At 43.1% G+C, this 25112-nt stretch overlaps 1 protein-coding gene across 5 annotated transcripts; it reads left to right on the top strand.

Annotated features, from left to right (window-relative positions):
• The first annotated feature begins 1205 nt into the window (after positions 1 to 1205).
• On the top strand, positions 1206 to 16150 carry LOC135545731 (regulator of G-protein signaling 14-like). Of its 5 annotated transcripts, none has more exons than XM_064973553.1 (17): positions 1206 to 1335; positions 4450 to 4471; positions 4614 to 4762; positions 5997 to 6089; positions 7256 to 7399; positions 7606 to 7782; positions 7914 to 7950; positions 8073 to 8137; positions 8419 to 8628; positions 8736 to 8812; positions 8896 to 9022; positions 9227 to 9302; positions 9607 to 9647; positions 9737 to 9836; positions 10057 to 10202; positions 15739 to 15777; positions 15897 to 16150. In XM_064973553.1, the coding sequence occupies exons 1-16, from the start codon at positions 1288 to 1290 to the stop codon at positions 15775 to 15777; spliced, it is 1551 nt and encodes a 516-aa protein (XP_064829625.1). In that variant the 5' UTR covers positions 1206 to 1287; the 3' UTR covers positions 15897 to 16150. The 5 variants fall into 5 exon arrangements, with proteins under 5 accessions (XP_064829625.1, XP_064829622.1, XP_064829623.1 ...); XM_064973550.1 differs by having other exon boundaries at positions 8070 to 8137; XM_064973551.1 differs by having other exon boundaries at positions 7911 to 7950.
• Positions 16151 to 25112: the final 8962 nt, after the last annotated feature.

Here is a 25112-nt window from a genome sequence, read left to right as displayed (position 1 = left end):
GTGGATGTGCCATGTCCTGCCTCATAAAAAAGAGAATCTGTTCTGTAAACGTTGGTTTGTTACACGAAAAGCCACACTAGTACGAAAAGGTGAAGAATAAGAGGGATGAGCGGCTATTTCTTCATTTTGATCACGCGCCGGACATGCATTTAAGGTCCACTTGATTGGCTCCACTTGATTGGCTCCACTTGAATGGCTCCACTTGAATGGCTACACTTCATTGGCTCCACTTCATTGGCTCCACTTGATTGGCTCCACTTGATTGGCTCTACTTCATTGGCTTTTAGATTTGATCCATAGGTGTTTCTAGCACCATGCCCTGAACTTTGACTTGGAGAGAGGCAAGGTGAACTAAATTGGTGATCCAAACAGTTTTTGTAGGTAGGCTATGGGTCTATGTCTGAATTATAACATGTATTGTTATGTTTCTAAATAGTATATCTTCTTCAAATGCATCTTTCCTTTTCAATATTTGCAGACTTCAAGCAGTAGTTTATATTTTTCACTGCTTTCTTATCAAGCACCTCTCTCACATAGTGCTATGCAAATACATTTTAATTCAGTCCCAAAAGCTTTTTCTCCGGAAGATGGTGGCCTTCAGCGGGCTCTGCCGAAGTCTCTCTCGGCTGGCGAAGAGAACTGCTCAGTACAAGTTTGGGAAACTGAACACCTACAACGATACCTGTCCACCAACTCAAATAAAGGTATGTCTAATTGTAGAAAGACTCAAACAACTCGTTGGTATTTTTGGAAATAAATTAGACAATTTTCTTCCGGAAATATTTACTTTGAGTAGCCTATTGAATGTTTTAATCTTTGACTGGATGTGCTTTATCTTTATCCACTGGCAATTATAGGGCTGGATGGTGACAACGCTATCTCTAATGGGGTAGGAAGCTCAGTCACAGCTCTTGTGGTTGGATCCACAACCTGTTCTCATATAGCACTGTTGGCGCTATATCAGGTAGCCATATTTGCTCTGGCGAGTTTTCACCTGAGTTAAGTCTCACAGCCTACACTGTCTAGTCTGAAATACAGTAGGACAGGAACACAAGCACACCACCCACATCAGAGAGTTTCTCAAGAGCCAAGATGAAAGCAGTTTGATCGCTGTAACCCTGCTTCCCCTTTTGCGGCCCATTGCCACAGCAACCCTTCCTTTCAGACAGGAAATGACAGGGAGTCCTGAATGAGGAGGACTTAAGTGTGTCAGTGCAGGGTGGATCACTTCGCTGTGACACCCTCAATGGGTGCGCATAATTTTGGATTCCCACCGGTACTTCAGCCATGTCTAAGAACATAAAGACTCTGGGTGTTCCTGGTGTTGGTCACATGGTAAGTTGTCTGTTTCTCTGTAGACTTGGGTTGAATTCAGTGAGGTGTAATGTTACATACTGTTCAGAGAGACATATATCATGTGAACAGACATGCATCTCTGCCATGTATAGTAGGAGTCAGCTCAACAAAATTCTATCTGCATTGTTCAAAACGTTGAGTCCTTCTGGATTGCTGTCCACTGCCCTATCTAGAGCTGGCCTCAAGTCAAGATTCCTTCTGGGTCACCTAAGGATCTATTGGCAAAGCGCATGCCCCACCCACCTCAGGATCTGTTTTTTTCAGCCATCTATTTCCTGTGTTTGAGGGGGCAGAATTCATTTGACACAAATCTCGTAGGATTGATTCATTTTATTTTACTCATGCAACTCTTCCATACTCTTTGTGCCAATTTAGTTTTTTCTCCTAAGGTTTTATTCCCTTTGAATTTTTGCTTAACATGATATACCCAAGTCTAACTGCCTGTAGCTCAGGCCCTGAAGCAAGGATATGCATATTCTTGGTACCATTTGAAAGGAAACATTTTTAAGTTTATGGAAATGTGAATGGAATGTAGTAGAATATAACAATAGTTCTGGTGAAAGACAATACAAAGAAAAAAAAACTCTTTGTATTTCTTTGTACAACCTTTGAAATGCAAGGGTGAGGACATAATGTATTATTCCAGCCCAGGTGCGGTTTGATTTTTGGCCACTAGATGGCAGCAGTGTGTGTAACGTTTTAGCCTGATCCAATGAAAACTGCATTTCTGTTCAAAATTTGGAATCGAGACTGCCTAATTTGTTTAAATTATTTCATGTTCAAAATTGTACACTCCTCAAACAATAGCATGGTATTATTTCACTGTAATAGCTACTGTAAATTGGACATCGCAGTTCGATTTTCAAGAATTTAAGCTTTCTGCCAATATTGGATGTGTCTATGTTCTTGTTACTTACAACCTCATGCTAATCGCGTTAGCTCAACAGTCCCGTGGAAGGGACACCGATCCCGACGTTACAACTGTGGAAGTGTTTGTAATGACCTGTCTGTGCGTAATGCCTGAAATGGGATACATTGTCTTTCATTTGACTCTCTAAGAACGCTAAAGCTTTGACAGGGATTTAATGCATCGTCTAGACACTTACATCACAAAGAGCTTCTTTGATGGATGGACTTTTTTATGCAATTGAAGTCATTTTATAGTTGAAATGAAAACAACTTCTGATGTCTGATCTCACAAATAATGTGAAGTATGTAATCTCGAGCTATGTTTGTTTATTTATGAAAAAAAAATGTAATAGGGTATCCTGATATTAACACACTTGGTAAATTCTACAACAGAACGCGACAACCGTAATTAATGAGGAAGTATAGACTTGTGCAGGTAAGCCGAGGTAATGGGTGGTTGCAGCTCTGTTTCTCTTATGTTAATTTATATAGGTAAATATACCCAGTGTAGTTATGCAAATGACACAACATATTTTAACAAAATACCTGATACAATGTATGAGTGCGTTCGCAAAAAAGACTGACATTTGACAAATTGAAACCTTAATTCCCCCCAAAATTACTGAACTCCATCGGTCTGTGCCAGAAATGTTTTATGTGCTATAATTCAGTCAACATCTGGATTATAAACATTCTAATAGTTTATAGTATCTTCATCCATTCTCCAACTGTTGACTTTATTAGAATTTGTTTAAAACGTTTTAATAATTGCTATTTCCATAAGAGGAGATTAGCACAAGCCTGTTGATCAGGCTTTATCCTGCTTTTAAACGGTTTCCTGACATTTGTGCTCCGCTATCGATGGAGAAAAGGGCTATGCTTTAAACCGCTGTTTCTGTTTGAGTAATGCCTTTCAGGTGAAGACCGTGTGTTTTTTTTTTTTTTTTAATTAACTATGAAGCTGCTGCCAAGTAGACTGGGGTGTGATACCAAAGCTGCTACAAGACAATGTTGGCTGTTTGTGAAACCGACTAGGTATCTAAGCCACTGTCAAAGTATACAGACATTGTTTACAGATTGCCCTCAGCGATATCACATCCAATCTCTATGGCATGTGGTGGTGTCCCCACCCGTCCCTCTGCCTCTGTGGCGCAATCACTGATGACTGAGTCACATAACACTGGGTGGTGATGTCAGGGAAATGACTCATATCCTCAGGAGGCTGTTGAGACATCTTAAGAGAGTCCGGGTGGATACGAGGAGTGGTGTGATTGGAGTGCCCACGCTCAAAGCAATGCATGCTTATGGTGGTCTCGTGGAAGGACGCATCTTGTCATTTGCAGCGTCACTATTGTACACAACACAGTGAGTTTTCAAGGATCTTGTCTTTCATCAGGGACCTTATTCATAAAGCGTCTCAGAGTACGAATGCTGATCTAGGACTAGTTAACTTCGGATCTTAATAAGACATGGACAGAGGGGACCTGATCCTAGATCAGCACTCCTACTCTAAGATGCTTTATGAACACCCCCACCCCCCCCCCCAGAACCAGAACACTCCTAGTGTACTCATAAAGTTATGTTTCCTCATCTTAGCAGTTAGCATGCACCTTATACATGAGGCTGTAGGGTTTGCTTAGGTCCATCTAGTGTGCTCTGAAATGTAGAATGTCTGCTTGTCTTTTGTTTGCATTCAGTACAGCATGCACATTCCTGTCCCGAATTCACCTTTCCTTGGGAAAGAACATGACATCTTAGCTTCACTGGAACTGAAAAAAAAACATTCTGTCCTGAAAGCTGAATGAGAGCAGTACAGTGACACCCACTCTTCCTGTGTGAGTTGGGGCCTTGCCTGCTTGAGTGCTCTAACGTAGAGGAGAGCTGTCAGATCAAAGACATGCAGCTGTTTGTCTTCACTATCACTTCCTGAAGCTGCATTGGTGTGTTTTTGTCCTTAATTCACTGCCTGAGATTTCTCATTGTCAATACCTGGTTGAGTGATTATTCCTGTTTTGAATGGTATTCTGGTCTATAATGTTGGTCTGTATTTCTATTCCACGAAGTTGGTCTCCACTTTTACATTACTGACTTTAGATTTGAATGTCTGTGGAACTGTTTTGTATTGATGGATCATGTGATATTGTATTTGACTGAGACTGACACATTTTCCCCTCGTCTCTGCAGAGCCAGGCAGTGTCAGATGGCGGTAAGCCTGTGTGTGTTTGTGCCTGTCTGTCTCAGAGCTGTTTCTCAAATATGAGCATGCCTGTGCGGGTAGTAGTGTCAGTCTGCTTCCCTGAGGCTTCAGGGTGTGGATGGGTTTTATTAGTGCGTGTGATTTTTCTCAGAGCTGAACATGTCTGGTCGTGGCTGTGGGGGCAGTTGTACCAGTCTGCCAGAGGCCCAAAGGGGAGATGCCCAGGCCAGCAGTGTCGTCAGCTGGGCTGTGTCCTTCGAGACACTATTGGAAGACCCCATGGGAGTATGCTACTTCAAGGTGAGCCACTCAGCTTCAGAAATCATTGCTTTTAATTGAGAACAATGATTGCTTTGTCACCACTCAGCAAATGCAAAACATGTTTTTTCTCAGAGTAAAGGAATGGGAAGAGTCATACAGCAGGGCTTTAATAAAAAATGACAACATTTATTAGCACTAGAATCAGTCTTATTTGTTGATTGAGCCTATGTGAATTCTATCTTATTTTGAAGAGCATGCTGTGCCCTAAACCTAATGACCATTAAAATACGTTTATTATAAAATTTTAGACTGTTGCGTCACTCAAGAGGCCTAAGGCACTGAAGTGTTTAAGGGGTAACTGCAGACCGAGTTCGTTCCCAGGCTGTCACAACCGACCGGGAGTCCCAAAGGGTGGCAGACAATTGGCCCAGTGTCGTTCGGGTTAAGGGAGAGTTTGGCTGAGGGGGCTTTACATGGCTCATTGCGCGCTAGCGACTTGTTGTGGCGGGCCGGGCACCTGCAGGCTAACTTCAATCATCAGTTAAATGGTGTTTCCTCTGACACATTGGTGCAGCTGGCTTCCGGGTAAAGCGGGCGGGTGTTAAGAAATGTGGTTTAGCGGGTCATTGTTTTGGGGAACGCATTGTTTTGGGGGACCGCATGACTCAACTTTCACCGCCTGAGCCCATTGGGGGAGTTGCAGCAATGAAACAAGTTCATAATTGGGGAGAGAAGGGGGTAAAAAAAAGTTAAAATACCTGCTAGCTGAGATCTACTGCTCAGATAAAAAAAATAAAAAAACACAAACCTATTTAACAATAACCTAATTAAAACAGTTGTGTACGGAGGTTTGTGCAGTAGGCTATAGGCCCAATGCATTATCCCTGCGTAGCCAATATTATTCTCAGACAAGTAACCATTTCTAAACTTGAGGTTTATGATCACACTGGTAACAGATCACTTATATTATTTGCGCCACAGCTGAGTAAGCATACATTGAAATCATTTTTTTTTACCGAACTGATGCCTGTATCTGATTGGCTAGCCGTAGACCTATAGGTGCATTTGATTTACTCTCTGGGCCTGCGGGATATGACAGCGGTACAGTGATGCCTGATCATAACTCACAAATACTATTCCAGGTTGTACAGCTAAATATTTTGGAGCATACGGTCATCTTTTACATTTTAGTTAGTGAATAGTTCATCTGTTGATCAGATCTGATGGGAGCTGTATGGTAGGTCATCTGTTCATCAGGTCTGTTGTCACGCAGGCCTTCCTCAGGTCAGAGGTGAGTGCGGAGAATATCCTGTTCTATCAGGCCTGCGAGAAGTTCCGGGAGATTCCACCCACCCGGATGAAGGAGGTATGGGCTTATTCCTCTCTTCTCTTAAAACCTCTAGTGACTCCCCATCATCGCCTGACACTAATTAGCATAACGAAACAGACATAAATATTCCTATTCATGAAAATCACAAATGGAATATATTGAGACACAGCTTAGCCTTTTGTTAATCACCCTGTTATCTCAGATTTTCAAAATGTGCTTTACAGCCAAAGCTAGACAAGCATTTGTCTAAGTTTATCGATAGCCTAGCATAGCATTTTGTCCAGCTAGCAGCAGGTGACTTGGTCACGGAAATCAGAAAAGCAATCAAATTAAATCGTTTACCTTTGAGCTTCGGATGTTTTCACTCACGAGACTCCCAGTTAGATAGCAAATGTTCCTTTTTTTCCAAAAATATTGTTTTTGTAGGCAACGGAAATTGCAGTCACAAAAACGGCGAAACACATTCCAAATTAGCTCCACAATATCGACGGAAACATGGCTAACGTTGTTTATAATCAATCCTCAAGGTGTTTTTTAAATATCTATTCGATAATATATCTGCTGGTACAATTAGTTTTTCAGTAGGACCGATTGGAGTAATGGCTACCTCTGTATTTTACGGGAGAATCTCTCTGGGAGCATCAGGTGACCACTTGCGCAATGTAGCCGCTTACGGGTATTCTTCAACATAAATGCGTAAAACTATGTCACAAAGCTGTAGACACCTTGGGGAATACGGAGAAAGAGTAATCTGGTTGATAGCTCATTCGCTGCTCAATAGGGACACATTGGAACGCAGTGCTTTCAAAACATGAGGCACTTCCGGATTGGATTTTCCCAGGCTTTTGCCTGCAACATCAGTTCTGTTATACTCAGACAATATTTTTACAGTTTTGGAAACTTTAGTGTTTTCTATCCTAAGCTGTCAATTATATGCATGTTCTAGCATCTTATCCTGACAAAATATCTCAAAATTACTGTCCCCTAGTCACAGCAGGATGTTAACAGTTGAATAGATGTGTTACAGTAGGGACTGAGGAAGGAAAGTTGGTCTGTTTGGACCAGATTGTGGCGCTGGACTGATGTCCACTGGTAATGGCCCTATTCCCTATATGTTGCACTACTTCTAATAGTGTATGTCTTTTGACCAGGGCCGTAAATGGGGTACAGGGTGTCACTTGGGACTTGTTTTATTCCCATAGTTAAGTGAGGAGGCTCATGCCATCTTCCAGACATATCTGTCTGACCACGCTCCCTACGCTGTGAACATCGACGACACGGCTCGCGTGGAGGAGAAGGACCTGCTGAAGCCTACAGCTGAAATGTTTGACAAGGCCCAGAAACAGGTCAGCTCTGCTGCCATCTGCCTGCCGCATACACAGCCCACACAGACCAGCTAGCTAGTGCATGTTATACGCTTGGAATTCCGTTTTGTTTGAAGGCTATCGATGTCGAACGCCTCAAACTCATGACCAACTCTAGTGTAATAGTGTGGAAAGTCCAGTGCCATTCCAGTAACTGGTGTCTGTTTGTCCCTCCCTCCCTGGATCAGATTTTAAAGTTGATGAAGATGGACAGCTACAGGCGCTTCGTCCGCTCCCCTCTTTACCAGAAGTGTACCCTGGCCAGTGTGGAGGGCAGGCCACTACCCAACATCCCCGCTGAACCTACCAGCACAGGATCATGGGAGAACATGGCCACCTTTAGTCGCTCCCTCAATGACAACAAGGTGGGCTGGATGGACTTCAACAATGACTATGAAAGCAACGTTTTGACCATTAATGAGGACCACTTCAATTATTCAATTTGGATGTGTGTGGTTGTGTGCTTGCGTAATAGCTTGTAACCTGTGTTCAGCAGAGGGATAAGCAGCGGGAGAAGAGGGGATCGTGGGGAGGTAGGCTTCCCCTCAGCCATAAACCTCCAAATCTCTTGTCTAACTCTGTGATATTCTCTAGTTTATGTTTACCCTCTGTCTGTTTCTCTCTCCTCCCCCGTCACACTCTCCCCTCTCAGTAGACTTGTCATACACTAAGGTGAATGTGTCTCGTAAGGACTATCGGATGTCCAACAGCAGTGTAGAGGTAAATTCATCATACTTGGTCATCTGGGAGGTGGGAGGAGATTAGTTTAAAAAAATATATATATACATGGAAGATTAAGCATAACCCTCCCTTCTCTCCTCTTACTCCCCTCTCCCTCACTCCTAACCCACTCTCCTCCTACTACACCCCTCTCTTCCTGTTCCGCTCTCTCCATTACTACCTCTACTGCTCCCCTTTCTCCCTCTCTACCTGCTCCCCTTTCTCCCTCACTTCCTTTCCTATCCATCTGCCCCCCTTTCTCCCTGACTTCTCTTGTCTAGAATGGTCGCTCTGGTCCCTCAGACCAGGGGCAGGGTGATGGTTGCGGTAGTGTGGAGGGAGGTTACTGCTGTGTCTACCTGCCTGATGGCAGTGCATCCCTGGCCCCCATACGGCCCGGCCTCCCCCTCAGAGAAATGCTGTCTGGCCTCTGTGAGAAGAGAGGCTTCCCCCTCAAAGACATCATTATCTACCTCCATGGAAAGGAGAGGGTGAGCCAAAATGGGAATTGTCTTCCAGCCAGAGGTTTAAATGGTGTCAACAATGCTCACTTCACCTCTCAACATCCTAAATGACAGTTGCCCATGTCCTCCTATAGAAGCCCTTATCTCTGGAGCAGGACTGTTCAATACTGAGGCACCAGCAAGTCTCCCTGGAGCTGAGGGTGACGTTTGCGTGAGTCATCTGTCACTTCCTCTTTCTGTCTTACTGACCCTCAGTGCTTGTGTGCTGTGTTGATGTGTGTCTGTGTGTTTCAGGTTGGAGGTGGTGTTCACTGGTAAGACGGTGGGCATCATGGTGAAGTCCAGTAAGACTCTGCAGGATGCCCTGTCTGCGGTACTACAGAAACACCAACTCGCATCACACCAGGCCCGGGTCACCATGGTGGGTGTGTATGGACAAGTTTACCTGTACTTGTAGGGGAGAGACGTCCCCATGAATAGTAAACAAACACATTTGACCAACAGGGTACATTTTGTTCATCCCGTTAAGGTCAAATGCTATTTCTAGAGGGTTTAGTGTTAAGGTATGGGTTAGGGAAAATAAGATTTGAGTGTGAGGTTTGTGTAAACATATCCTGTTTTGCAGAGCGGGAGTGATGTTCCACTGAGCATGAGCACTAGTGTGTTCAAACTGGCCAATAAGAAGCTGCAGCTGGACAAAGGTGAATGCATACAGATTAGCACACATGTTAACTAGTGCTTTGTCCCGCTGGTGGCCAGGACCGGGCGTTGTTCTGGTGTTGTGTATCCTAACTGCTGTTCCAGACCTTTTTAAACTCTGTAACCACAACTGTCTTCACTTTGGATAAGTGGTCACTCCCTGAGGACTACTCATTACTGGGAGATACTTGGTTGTGTGTGGTCATGTTTTATTCTTCTATGTGACACTTGGGATTTTCCCAGGTATCAAACCCCATAATTTGTACAGTAGTCCATTTAGAACTTACTACTGTCTTGTCATTCCAGTTGGCAGTCCCAGGATCAGTGGCCAAACTCCAGTCGCACAGGTGAGTCCTGCACTGTTGACAGCCAGGATGTTTGGGAGTCCAAAGAGTAAAGTAAAATGTGTGTGTGTGGTGTTCTGAACACATTTCAGGAGAGCGGTAGATCTCCAGTAGGCCCAGAGGTCCATGTGTTTCCTCAGGCAGACGGACCCGGAGCCAAGCCCAGGGTCAGGAAAAACCATGAGATGGAGGGTACGAGTCAGAACCATGGGGTCATGGCTTATTTACTGCACCTGTCACCAGACTAAACCCTATAGACTACCGAGTAGCTGTAATGGGCCAAAACCCTATAGACTACCTAGTAGCTGTAATGGGACTAAACCCTATAGACTACCTAGTAGCTGTAATGGGACTCGTCTGAGAAACTTCATGTATTTCTCTTTCTCCTTGCCTCCTCCCTCCCGTCTCTCAGTGATGATAGAGCTGTTGTCCAGGGCCCAGGCCTGTAGGGTGGATGACCAGAGAGGCCTGCTGACCAAGGAACACCTGGAGCTGCCCCATTTCCTCCTGAAACCACCTGTCCACGACCAGGAGACTCAACAGGGGGAGGCTGGAGAGGTGACAGGGGGATGGAGTACCCACAGACACTGAGGAGTCAGAACCATCCTAGCTCCACTCCCACCCCTGTTGTCTCACTCATCAGGTTCCAAATGCACAGGCTCACAGGAAATGTGTGTGGGGGGGGGGGGGTTAAAATTTTAACAAACTGTATACATGAAGACCTCAACTATTAAGAGGGCAATAGTCTAGCACTTTGGCCTATGATTGTCTAAGCTCAGAGGCATGTCTTATCATACTTTTGTACAAAATGTAATGAAATGCAGAGTCTGTTATAGGTTCCAATTCCTCCCCTGAATTCAGTTTTTGGAATCAAGGAATGACTTCACTCATGAGGGTCTTGCATCTCTAAGTTGAACTTTTATATTTAACTAAGCACTTTGAGTACATGTGATTTGAGATTTAACTGGTTTTATTTTAGCACTTTTCTCTTGTGAGTTTATTTAATTGACTATCTGGCGTTTAATACTTTTGAGCACATTGTTTGCTGTGTTTGCACTTTGAATGCCAGGTCCTCTGTGATGGTCAAACCTTCTGTCTGTTATCAGAGTGCCATTCAGGGTCTAACTTTAGTATTAACTTACCTTTCCATTCATTGCACATGATTAAATCAGGTATCATTGATCTCTGTACCTCTAGCTGACTGGTTACACTCATGTCTGTCAGTGTAATGTCTCAAGGACAGACTACGTGCATCCAACATAATTACACACTATTTTAGTTCTCTGATCTGCGTGACGTTATCTGAATTCAACATGCCGCTTGGACTGCGCTGTGATTGGTTCGTCACCTGTCTGGGAGCCAATCGCAGCTTGGCTTCATCTCCATAAACTTGTTGCTTGACGGTGCCCCTCTGAAGCCACTTCCCTTGTATGGGGTGTGTGTCTCTGGATGGCAATAGTGTGAAACAGTTTTGAAAGCATTAGTTATTACACTTCATTTTTGTTCAGTCAAAGAAAGACAATCCTTCAGAGAAATGTATAAGTTAATGTAGTGACTTCACCTTTTTATATTACACACACCGGACTGATCAGAGGATGCACATCTAGTGGTTTGCAATCTGCTATTTTCCTCTGGAGATTTCTGGACGTGTTCAGTCATCGGTGCTCTACGTGTACTGTCATCCTGTCTGTTTTCTCTCTCTCTCGGATGATGCTTAGCTGTAATTGATGCTGTCAGCTATCTAGACCAAATTGCCTTAACTCATGCAGACCCATATGTAATATCCAGGTAGTGCCATAAGACCAGGCAAGGGACAAGGTAAGCGTGGTGGGCGTGAGCGCTTTGTCATTTGAAAATGGTACTCACTGTAGTTAAAATGTGTTCCATATTTGAGTAATGTACATTATCCCGGTCTATGTATGTGTAGAATATAAATTGGGTTGTGGCATATTTCTCCTACCGCTTCTTAACTTGATCCTTTTAATTTAACGGGTGCTGAGAAACTCCGGCAGGCATTAGGCTATTCATTGGAATGCATGGCTTGTGTGAAACTAGACCCATCCATTAGACAGTAAGTGCTTGTAGAAACAGTTGGTGAGTTAATGGCTATAGGCTCAACACAGCGGCAGGCTGTGTGCTTGGCCAGTGGGGGGTGGAGACTGTTCTATGGTGGCAACTGTAAGGAACTGATTTCAGGATCGGGTGAGCCGTTTATGGCTGAGCTGTGACTAAATGCCCGGGAGAGTGAGGCAGCATTGATAACTCTTTCAGGATCCGTAGAAAGGGTGGATATAACGGTGGAGTAAAGCTGCTGGCCAGTGATCATGTACTGTGTAGGACACGTCCTTGGAATCAGTGGGGTGGTTATGTGATTCTCATGACTTCGTATGTGTTTGTAGGCTGTAATAGTGAATCTCCAATTCCCACATCTCTGATAGAATTGTCACCAGCACCGATGCTTGCTAGGTGGTGACACTCGGCCCTCCACGTTTCTCCTTGTCAGTTTCTTTATTAGGTATGAATTGACTATGACATTGGGGAACTGCCTAATAGGTGTTTGGAACCACCTGAGTGACAGACCGAACTGTGGGGTTTTCTACCCACTCTAATACTCTGCTGCTGAAGCTAAATGACACCCAATAGGCTGTCTCAAGTGATAATGTGCCTTTGACAGGTACTACTTTGTGGAGGAGGGGTGTTAAATGTCCTTTTTTTGGGCGGGGTGGGGTCGAATGAGTTTGAAAAGACCATGTGGTTATGGGAATAAGTGCACTCAATACTGAGGTAAATATCAGGTCATATCTGTGTAAGGGTGGATGGCAGGCTGTCATCACTCAGAACTGCAGATTAAGGATGTCTTCACTCAGAACAGCAGGTGGTGAACGCGTACTGTAGATTTGACCATGCAGCGTCTATAACTGTTAAATGTGCCTACTCTGGCCTTGGCACATAGACTTGAGCCAACAGATGCTGTGCGGGTAGGCGCTGCATGGTCAATCCAACATCTGCAGTTACGGTGATACAGCCTCTGCAGAAGTCAGGGCAACTTGTGCTTTGCTGAGCAGCACAGAGCTTTTGAGCAGAGCTGTTGTCAAGGAAGTTTGTTTATACAGGACCTCACCACCCCACCTACCGTTAACCAATCATTGTCAATACGGAGTCCTCAGCATTGTTACAACATTTCGGAGGCACACGACGGTGCTCAATTTGACCTCTGCATTCCTCCAGAGGCTATGCAATTGTCACACCGTCCATATGAAGGCCCAGACCAACATTTTTGGATCAAACACAAATTGTCTTTTTGTCACCACTATCGGTAGAGTGAAAAATATTGGAAACACATTGAACTTTTGATTTTTATTCAGTACATGAACACCTCTGTGGCAGAAGTAAATGTTGTGTGCACTACATCATCACGTACTGACTTATGTAAAAAAAATAAATCATTTGGTAGAAACACACCATCGGTCAGCCTGGTCTCAGACTAAACTTAACGTTGTAAATCCAAGATGCTCAAATTAGTATATGATACATTTGGTGTGGTTACAAAAAACAGATGGTTACTTGAGGCAAAATCATAATTAGGATGATCTGGCTTATAACGCGTGTTTGAAATTCATGGAGATCTTTAGGATTTTAGTTAATTAGCATGTTAGCTAACCCTGACCTTAACCCCTTAACATCTAGCATAGCTAATGTTATCCCTGGGAAAATGCAGCAGAATTTAGAATATTTGCATGAAAATCTGTCGCCAATTGGATGGAAACCTAGCTACCCTTTTCTGTCTCTCTCATGGTGCGGGGAAGAAACTTGAGTTGCAGCCAGGGTGAATTCTTATTATTATTTTTTTTTGCCAACCTAGCTGAATTCTGTAAGGGGACATTCCTCATGTTGTGTTTGTGTGCCTATGATGCTGCGTGTGGATAGTACACACACCTAAGTGTCCAATTTGGATATGTCACCTTGGCTGTCACGGCGTCGGTCATGTAGACTAATCGATAGGCAGTGTTTTCTGTGTTCCACTGGGGCAACTTTATTCTACAGGTCCTCATTTTTAAATTGCGCTTCTATAACACAAGGGATTCTGGGATGTGGAGGAAAGAGTCCAGTCAGGCCTGAAATCAACATCTAGATCAATTGCCTCAGACTGACAGACTACCGCAGAACACTCCATCCACCTTTGAGGGAGAGATGCTCATGCCAGGAACTCTTTGTTGCTCTACAACGTTACAATATGATGCATTATACATTTCAATACAATGTTGCACTATGACGTACTATACATTGCCCCGTTTAAGAGTAATGAGGCATCAACTGTAGTGTGGCTCAGTGTATTGTGGCGCATGTATTTGTAAGGGTATACTAACGGTTCAAGCTGGTGTTGGGGTGCAGCTCTTTGAAGAAAGTGCTAATCCATTGCTGGGCTTGGATTTAATGGTTAGATGCTGCATGGAAATGGAACGGTACATGTGGTGGTTGTGGCTAATGTTTGACCTCATGGTAATAAGGAGTCAATTTATACCACCTCTCATCCATAGTTAATGAGATGGGGCTGAATCCTACAGGGAGCAGGAAGTTGGGGATTCTAAACCCTCATCCACAGGGTGCCTTCACCTACACAGGCTCAATCGCTTGTCACTCTACCACAGCATGATTTGAAAAACACCATTCACAGGACTAGACTCTGGTCTCCTATAGGGAAGAGGTCAGACCTGGCTGTGTGGTGCCAGGATAACAACCTCTTCCCTCAATGTGATCGAAACAACAAAGATGATTGTGGACTACAGGAAAAGGAGGACCGAGCACGCCCCCATTCTCATCGACAGGGTTGTAGTGGAGCAGGTTGTGGACACCAAGGAACTTGAATATCTCATCACCAATAAACAATCATGGCCCAAACACCCCAAGACAGCTGTGAAGACTGCATGACAAAGGCTATTCCCCTCTCAGGAGACTGCAAAGATTTGGCATGGGTCCTCCAGAACCTCAAAGCTGTACCATCGAGAGCATCCTGACCGGTTGCATCACTGCCTGGCAGCTGCTCGGAGTCCAACCGCAAGGCACTACAGCGGGTAGTGCATACTACCAGTACATCACCAGGGTCATGCTTCCTGGCATCCAGGGCCTATATACCTGTCAGAGGAAGGCCCTAAAACTGGTCAGACTCCAGCCGTAGTCACTGGTTCCTCTGCTACCACATGGCAAGCACTACCGTTGCGCCAAGTCTAGGACCAAGAGGCTTCTGAACAGCTTAAAGCCACACATGAACATCTAATCAAATGGCTACCCAGACTATTTGCATTGCCCCCCCCCCCCCCTTCTCTGCTGCTGCTACTCCCTGTTTTATTATCTATGCATAGTCATGGTAGCTCGACCTACATATTACATGTAATGTACATATTACATTGACTAACCTGTGCCCCAGCACACTGACTATGTACTGGTACCCCTTCTACATAGACTTGCTACTGTTATTTTACTGCTGCTCTTCTTTTTCTTCCAGTGAAGTGAGTACCAGCTTTTATTTGTATATCTTAATTGCCTTGTTGATTTAGGGTTTGTGAGTAGGCATTTCACTGTAAGTTCTATTCGGTGCCTGTGACCAAATAAAATATGATTTGAATACTCTCCCTTGGTGAGTGTCACCACTTGGTGGACTTAATTCATTGACATATGCACTAACGAGCTCATCCTCTTAACTCCTGTGACCAATCGGAGGATAAGTCATTTGTGTACAGCCAACCCTAGATTTGATATAATTGTGGACCTAACGGAGGATTGCGCAGCCATGGAGCACAAGATCAAAGATTGTTCCAGCCGTCTCATCGTAACTCCTGGCTGGCATTTGAACGGGCCACATAAATCCGGTTTCATTCAGCACTTGGCTGTGCTGTTGCCTCCAGGCTTTATTCACTGGTGTGATTCTGATTGAGCCACTCTCCCTGTATTTTGTCTATCCAGTGTGTTCGTCCGTCTACCCCCCCCCCCCCCCCCAGAAACAGTTGAACAGGTCCAAATCCAGCCTACTAGGGGGGTGAGCAGCCTCCCCTTCTCTGTGACACATCTCTAACCTATTATCTATTTTGCCTCACAGGAATCCCTTCCAGGTGGGCTGGACCTGGACAAAGTCTAGGTGTGTGGTTTGGAATCCTTATTTGCTAACAGCATTACCCAAATCAATAGTCACTAATGCAAGATTTAATTGTGTTATTTTAAAACCGTGACGTCCCAAACTGTGTGCCTTTTTTTTAGGAGGGCCCAGAAGGTTCTGAGATGCACTTATCCTCCTCAGAGGTGCTGAAGTGACGAGGGCTTGGCCCTGCAGGAATATCGGGCCATGAGCCTTCCATCTGCTCATTATTTATGCATACAGTCACTTGCCTTTCCACATTAACTTTAAAGCAAACATTGAGTTGGTGAGTAATTAGAGAAACACACAGGGGTACCTATGATGGTTCTGTACTTACCAAACTGAATGTGTATTCTTCACAATAAATCTATTCTGTTGAGTGGACCAGTCTCTTCCCTTAGAACTGATCAAAATACTGAAGATAAAACATTGTTGGTGTGATTATCAATAAGAATTATGACATTTTCTGAGTTTAGCAAGAAAGTTTGTCAACATGGTTCACAGGAGAGGGACAAAGTTGGGCTGGGGAGAAGTGTGAAATTTTTATATATTTTTTTAATTAGTCTCAGCGCTGTGTGTACGTACAGTGGGGTCTAAAATTGACGCCCTTGATAAGCAATAATGACTACACTTGCCCTCAGAACAGCGAGGTATGGACTCTTTAAGGTCTCGAAAGCATTCCACAAGGATGCTGGCCCATGTTGACTCCAATGCTTCCCACAGTTGTGATGTGTTGCCAAATTCAGTGTGGCGAAACCCAGCAGCGTTGTAATTCTTAATGCAAACTAATGCGCCTGACACCTCCTACCACATCACCAACACCTACTAGTTCAAAGACACGTACATGTTTTGTCTTGCCCATTCACCCTTTGAATGGAAGACGCACACAAACCACGTTGCAGTTGTCTCAACCCCAAAAGAAAACATTTTATTATTTAACCGGTTTCCTCCCCTTCATCTAAATGAATTTGAAGTGGATTTAACAAGTGACTTCAGTAAGGGATCATAGCTTTCACCTGGATTCAAATCCAAATTTGTCACATGCGTCCAATGCAACAGGTACAGTGAAACGCTTACTTGCAAGCCCTTAACCAACAATTGCAGAATTCTTTAAAAAAATAATAACTGCAGTAAGAAAAGTAACAAATGAGTAGCCCCTGTACATAGCCTGACTTTGTTACTTTTCTTACTGCAGTTATTTAAAAACATGTTCTTTATAAAAAATAAATAACATTTTTTAAAGGCTTGTAAGTAAGCATTTCACTGTAAGGTCTGCACCTGTGGTATTTGCATGTGACAAAATTGGATTTGAATCCAGGTGAAAGCTATGATTCCTTATATACAGGGGCTACTGGTATGTATGTACAGGTTAGTCAAGGTAATCTGTAGGTAGGGGTAAAGCGACTGCATAGATAATTAACAGCAAGTAGCAGCAGTGTTAAGGGGGCCAATGTAAATAGTCTGGTCAACCATTTGATTAACTGTTTCGCAGTCAAATGGCTTGGGGGTAGAAGCTGTTAAGGAGCCTTTTGGACATAGGGTTGGCGATCCGGTACCGCTGGCCGTGCAGTAGAAGAGAACGTCTTTGACTAAGGTGGCTGGAGTCTTTGACAATTTTTAGGGCATTCCTCTGACATCGCCTGGTATAGAGGTCCTGGATGGCAGGAAGTTTGGCCCCATTGATGTACTGGGCTGTACGCACTACCCACTGTCACGCCTTGCGGTCAGATGCCGAGCAGTTGCCATACCAAGCGGTGATGCAATCAATGTGTTGTTGCCCACCCTCACCACCTGTGGTTGGCCCATCAGGAAGTCCAGGACTTCTTGGTAATCTATCTGACCCTCTGACCTTATGAATGTTGACCTGTTTAAAGGTCTTACGCACATCTGACATAGAGAGCATGATCACACAGTTGTCCAGAACAGCTAGTGCTCTCATGCATGGTTCAGTGTTGCTTGCCTCGAAGCAAGCATAGAAGGCATTTACCTCTTCTAGTAGGCTTGCATAGGCTCACTGGGGAGCTGGCGTCTGGGTTGACCTTTTAATGCTGCTTCTGGGTGAGCATTCTCTTGTTTGGTTATGGCCTTGACAGCTTGTTGAGTGTGGTCTTAGTACCTGAATTGGTTTTTGGTGGTAAATGGAGAGCTACAGAAAATATAGTAAAACTCTCTTGGTAAATAGCATGGTCTGCAGCTTATCATTAGGTATTCTACCTCAGGTGAGCAAAACCTTGAGACTTCCTTAATATTAGAGATCACACACCAGCTGTTGTTGACAAATAGACATAGACCACCATCCCTTATCTTACCGGATGTAGCTGTTCTGTGTTGCCGACGCACGGAAGACCCAGCCAACTGTGTATATTATCCATGTCCTCGTTCAGCCACAACTCAGTGAAGCATAAGATATTACAGTTTAATGTCCCATTGGTAGGATAGTCTCGAACGGAGCTCATGCAGTTTATTCTCCAGTGGTCACCAGTATGGCGGATTGTCCACTTTCAGATTAATTTCACCAGGTCAGTCTGTCATGGAAAGAGCTTGTTCTGTACCAATACAATGACTCAGAGGAAGGGATTTTATTTTAAAATATATATTTTTCAAAGGTAGGTGTCAAAATTGAAACCCCTAAACATTCTTATAAAAAAAGTAGTCCAACGTTTAGTATTTGTTCCCATATTCCTTGCATGCAATGACAACATCAAGTTTGTGACTTGACAAACTTGTTGGATGCATTTGCAGTTTTTTTCAGATTTTTTCCCCACATATAAATGAATGGTAAATAATGTCATTTTGGAGTACCTTTTAATGGAAATGCTCTCACCACTACCAATAACAGGGGAGGTTAGGGTATGATCTTTGACCCTCTAACTTGCTCACACTTTATTATTCATGGTTAATACAGGATTCTCCATAATCATGGTAGCATGCAGATTAATGTAGAAGTGTTTAGAAACAGTCTTATTTACAATAAAAGGGACTCCAAAATGACACATTAATTACCATTCATTTATATCGAGCACAAGATTTGAAACGCAACGAAAACAAACTGCAAATGCATCCAACAAGTTTGTAGAGTCACACGCTTGATGTCGCCGTTGCGTGCAGGGAATATGGGACCAAACACTGAACTTCTGACTAATTGTAAGAATCTTTAGAGGTGTTAAGCATTTTGACCCCCCTTATTTTTTGGGAAAAAGTGTTCTTCAACAAAACCTCTTTCTCTCTGCAACTGTACTAGTAAAAAATAAACATACAGTACAGCTCAGTAAATTATTTTATACAGTTATTATTGATCTTTATTTAAGGGTGTCAATCATTGCGGTCTCCAATGTACTTCCACACTAGGTGTACAGTATATGGCGCATCCTTGATTTTATTCAAGTTGTCATGTTTTCATTTACCTTAAGTTGTTGCAATGTCAATTGGCATGTTTACTGTTCTCTTGGTACTGTTTTCAGTCTTACACTGGCATGTTTGAAGGTAGCAGTAGTTTGGCTGGCATGTGTTATGGCTGACCCACTAGTGCTCTGTGTTGTTTCTCCCCATGCCACGCTGGGCAGCAGAGACAATGCCCTGGCACTAAAACAAGGGGCCTGAATTAGCAACATTACCCAGGATTTACCTGGTGATCCTGGACCTGCCTCTATCACGGTTTTGTGTATGTGATGGTAAACTCCAGGATTTCTCTCCCACCTGCAACCTCCATGTTAATCTCTTTTCAATACCAGCTGAAGACCTACAAATATCATGATCCTGTATCTTCCATGGGGGACCTCCCCATCTCCCCTGAGGAGGAATGGAGACACTGAGTCAGTTTCTCTCTTGTTTGTCAGGGGTTATTACTGGCCTGGGTTCAGAAGATCTGGGTGAAAATAATGCTGATATGAAAGTTCTGTGAACAGAGTAATAATTAACATCCGACAACTCCCACTCTCGAGGCCTTTACCCTGGGGAACTTACGGGAGGCCCTGAATGTTCTCTGTTTCTCTCTTGCTCGCTTGCTGTGTGTTCAGAAGATCTTCAATAAGCTATCTTATTCCATTAAAGCATTCATTCTACAGAGTCTTCTCAGGTCACCAGTGCTGTTTGATGAGAAATACATAATAAGCACTCTAGATTCATAATGTGGAGAGAACCTAACCTTGAATTACCAGACAGTCTGTAATGGAGAATTTTTAGAATATTCCACTCTCACCAGTAGGTGTCAGATTTACCCTGCTTTTAGAAGTACATCATTTGAGTTATTAATGAAATAGAAAAAATCCTCCTCCCATGCAGTTTCTAATCTACACTCAGAGGGTCTATATATTAAATGATGCCCTATTGAACAACCACCTCAGCTCAACCATGACATAAACTAACATGGTACAACATAACAGCCACTATCCTGAATACCTCAGTTTATGTGATATTAATGTTCTCAATTGTTGTTATTGATTAATGGTGTGAGGCCCAATGATGTGACCAGTTAATCAGTAAGACAAGTGGTGTCCCTTTTTAAACGTTAAACTCAGTCAGCTGGTATATAATACGACTGGTTTTTCATTTTCCTCATGAAGAGTCTCTTCTTTGAGAGTGACTTTAGGTGATACACTTCATCAAAGGAACATTAAGCTAAGGGACAAACCAAGGTGAGATCTACTATAAGATCTATGTAGTGATGCGAGACCTACTTTATAAGATCTATGTAGTGATGTGAGATCTACTTTATAAGATCTATGTAGTGTTGTGAGATCTACTTTACAAGGCATATGTAGTGATGTGAGATACTTTATAAGGTCTATGTAGTGATGTGAGATCTACCTTATAAGGTATATGTAGTGATGTGATAGTATAATTTTATGATAAGCCAAAAGGTAAGTCTACAAACTAAGGATAACGATCATCACATTACTTTACCATGTATGCAACCCCTGTGTTTCGAAGCTGTTCAACCTTTATACATAAGACATTACAAGAGCTGCATAAACGATTCAATTTTGAATGACTAAAATGTAAATGCATAACTCCATTCCAATGAATACATATTGCTTTGTCTTTGGAGAGCTCCCATCCATCACGATGCTTGCTTAATTATATCCTATTAATAATTGATTCAAGGGATTTGCTGTGCTTCAAGAAACCCTCACAGTATTACTCATCTTGGAGAGGTACACCGTGTAGATAGAATTAGAAGGCAATCGCACATACTCACACGCACTTACACACATACTCACACGCACTTACACACATACTCACACGCACTTACACACATACTCACACGCACTTACACACATACTCACACGCACTTACACACATACTTACACACATACTCACACGCACTTACACACATACTGACACGCACTTACACACATACTCACACGCAATAACACACATACTCACACGCAATAACACACATACTCACACGCACTTACACACATACTCACACGCACTTACACACGTGCACACACGCACTTACACACATACTGATACGCACTTACACACATACTGACACGCACTTACACACATACTCACACACACTTACACACATACTCACACGCACTTACACACATACTCACACGCACTTACACACATACTCACACGCACTTACACACATACTCACACGCACTTACACACATACTCACACGCACTTACACACATACTCACACGCACTTACACACGTGCACACACGCACTTACACACATACTCACACGCACTTACACACGTACTCACACACATACTCACACGCACTTACACACGTGCACACACGCACTTACACACATACTCACACGCACTTACACACATACTCACACGCACTTACACACATACTCACACGCACTTACACACATACTCACACGCACTTACACACATACTCACACGCACTTACACACATACTCACACGCACTTACACACGTGCACACACGCACTTACACACATACTCACACGTACTTACACACATACTGACACGCACTTACACACATACTCACACGCACTTACACACACACTCACATGCACTTACACACGTGCACACACGCACTTACACACATACTCACACGCACTTACACACATACTTACACACGTGCACACACGCACTTACACACGTGCACACACGCACTTACACACATACTCACACGCACTTACACACATACTCACACGCACTTACACACGTACTCACACGCACTTACACACGTGCTCACACGCACTTACACACATACTCACACACACTTACACACATACTCACACGCACTTACACACGTGCACACACGCACTTACACATGTGCACACACGCACTTACACACGTGCACACACGCACTTACACACATACTCACACGCACTTACACACGTGCACACACGCGCACGCATATACACACCCAAATTCCTAGCACGCAACGACTACGTCAAGCTTGTGACTTTGCAAAAATGTTGGATGCATTTGCAGTTCGTTTTGGTTGTGTTTCAGAAGATTCTTAGCCCAATAGAAATGATTGATAAATATTGTCATTTTGGAGTAACTTTTAACGTAAAAAAGAATATAATATGTTTTGAAACACTTCTACAATAATATGCATGCCAAGACATGCCAATCTCTCACCATTACTAATAACAGGAGAGGTTAGCATGTCTTGGGGCTATTATCTTTGACCGTCTGTAACTTTCTCACTCATCATTATTTACAATGAATACAAACCACAAAATAATTCTCATCTTGGAGAGGTACATCATGTAGGTAGAATGAGAAGGCACACACACACACACACACACTCACATAAAGGAATTCAGAGTTGCACTCACTTCTTTCTGTAGATTCATATATTAGCCTGCTGTAACTCTGTTGGTGCCTGGATTCCTCACACACTCAGAAAACAGCTTAACCAGCAAGATGGCACAGAACATCTGAGTGCTACCGTCACTCTAAAATAAGTACTCAACACACAGTCACAGAAAAGGTTCTAGGCTTTTGAGAACACATTAGCTGTAACAACTCCGCAGGTGTCCCCAATCTGAAAACCTCTAAGCGACAGCTTAGACATGAAAAAAGCTTTCCCCTACAGAGAGAACAAGACAACTTTGAAGGAAGGGAGTCTGATTTCTGTAGAAAGTGTTGGCGGCAGTCTGGCGACCATAAGCACAGGACATTTAGAGGGGAAAATTAGGAAAGAGATGTTTCTGAGGACATTGATGTTTCTGAGGACATTTATGTTACATTTATGTTTCTGAGGACATAGATGTTTCTGAGAACAGAGATGTTTCTGAGGACAGTGATGTTACATCTATGTTTCTGAGGACAGAGATGTTTCTGAGGACAGAGATGTTTCTGAGGACAGAGATGTTTCTGAGGACAGAGATGTTTCTGAGGACAGAGATGTTTCTGAGGACAGAGATGTTTCTGAGGACAGAGATGTTTCTGAGGACAGTGATGTTACATCTATGTTTCTGAGGACAGAGATGTTTCTGAGGACAGAGATGTTTCTGAGGACAGAGATGTTTCTGAGGACAGTGATGTTACATTTATGTTTCTGAGGACAGAGATGTTTCTGAGGACAGAGATGTTTCTGAGGACAGAGATGTTTCTGAGGACAGAGGTGCTTCTGAGGACATAGATGTTTCTGAGGACAGAGGTGTTCTCTTCATCTGACAAGGCCTTTACTGGTAGGGATCATGTCTACAAGATAAGTTTATCTGAGTACTGCCAGAGAGCAGAGGACTGTTGACCCCTTACATCAAGGACTGCTGTCAGTTAATACAATGTAGTCTTCCTTTGTTCACATTTAATTGGCTGCTATCGCACCTTCTCTTTAGCTAGCTGGTGAAAGGATGAGCACAGTGAAAGCAGAGAGGGTTACGAAAGGTAAGGGCAGTGTTTGTCCCTGTTCCATGTCTCTCTGATATGTAGGTATTGCAGTCTGTCTCAACCTTGGAATTAAAGCTAGTGTTAACTTTTTTCCTCTTATAGCTAGTGACTAAAATTGGCATATTTGCAATAAATGAAGGACTCATCTGGAATTACATAGGGTTGGCGTTATGGTTTCATTATTTAACTGCTCCCATCTTGAGTTCAAATTGAATGTATGGCAAATAGCACCCATGGCAATTATTTTTTCCATGCTACCCTTGCCCACAAAAGAGGACCACAATGGCTATAGACAGTTATTGGTATACAGTACCAGTCAAAAGTTTAGACACACCTCATTCCAGGGTTTTTCTTAATTTGTACTATTTTCTACATTGCAGAATAATAGTGAAGACATCAGAACTATGAAATATCACGTATGGAATCATTTAATAACCAAAAAAGTGTTAAATAAATAATGTATTTTAAATGTTAGATTCTCCAGTAGCCACCCTTTGCCTTGATGACAGCTTTGCACACTCTTAGCATTCTCTCAACCAGCTTCATGAGGTAGTCACCTGGAATGCAAGTGTGTCTTGTTAAAAGTTAATTTGTGGAATTTCTTTCCTTCTTAATGTGTTTGAGCCAATTAGTTGTGTGGTGACAAGGTAGGGGTGGTATACAGAAGATACAAAGCCAAGTCCATATTATAGCAAGAAGAGCTCAAATAAGCAAAGAGAAACGACAGTCCATCATTACTTTAAGACTTGAAAGGACTTGAAAAGACTACCCAGAGTTACCTCTGCTGCAGAGTATATGTTCATGAGAGTTACACGCCTCCAGAAATTGCAACACAAATAAATGCTTCACAGAGTTTAAGTAACAGACACATCTCAACCTCAACTGTTCAGAGGAGACTTTGTGAATCAGGCCTTCATGGTCGAATTGCTGCAAAGTAAACACTACTAAAGGACACAAATAATAAGAAGAGACTTGCTTGGGCCAAGAAACACGAGCAATGGACATTAAACTGGTGGAAATACGTCTTTGGTTTGATGAGTCCAAATTTGAGGTTTTTGGTTCCAACCAAAGTGTCTTTATGATATTCAGAGTAGGTGAACTGAATGTGTGGTTCCCAATGTGAAGCATGGAGGAAGAGGTGTGATGGTGTGGGGGTGCTTTTCTGGTGACACTGCCAGTGATTTATTTAGAATTCAAGGCACACTTAACCAGCATGGCTACCACAGCATTCTGCAGCAATATGCCATCCCATCTGGTTTGCGCTTAGTGGGATTATCATTTCTTTTTCAACAGGACAATGACCCAATACACCTTCAGGCTGTGTAAGGGCTATTTGACCAAGAAGGAGAGTGATGAAGTGCTCCATCAGATGTCCTGGCCTTCACAATCCCCCATTTCCATCCAATTGAGATGATTTGAGATGAGTTTGACCACAGAGTGAAGGAAAAGCAGCCAACAAGTGCTCAGTATATGTGGAAACTCCTTCAATACTGTTGGTAAAGCC

This window comes from Oncorhynchus masou, chromosome 9, assembly GCF_036934945.1.
Source record: "Oncorhynchus masou masou isolate Uvic2021 chromosome 9, UVic_Omas_1.1, whole genome shotgun sequence".
In the NCBI taxonomy this organism is placed as follows: Eukaryota; Metazoa; Chordata; class Actinopteri; order Salmoniformes; family Salmonidae; genus Oncorhynchus; species Oncorhynchus masou.
This window is presented reverse-complemented; position numbering and strand designations above follow the sequence as displayed.

Excerpts from the sequence above, each read along its gene's own strand:
- LOC135545731 (XM_064973549.1), top strand. The coding sequence starts at position 1,288 with ATGTCTAAGAACATAAAGACTCTGGGTGTTCCTGGTGTTGGTCACATG. Across the intron at positions 8,138-8,418 it reads TGTCCAACAGCAGTGTAGAG|AATGGTCGCTCTGGTCCCTC; the intron begins GTAAATTCATCA and ends TCTCTTGTCTAG. Across the intron at positions 9,023-9,226 it reads ACCAGGCCCGGGTCACCATG|AGCGGGAGTGATGTTCCACT; the intron begins GTGGGTGTGTAT and ends CCTGTTTTGCAG.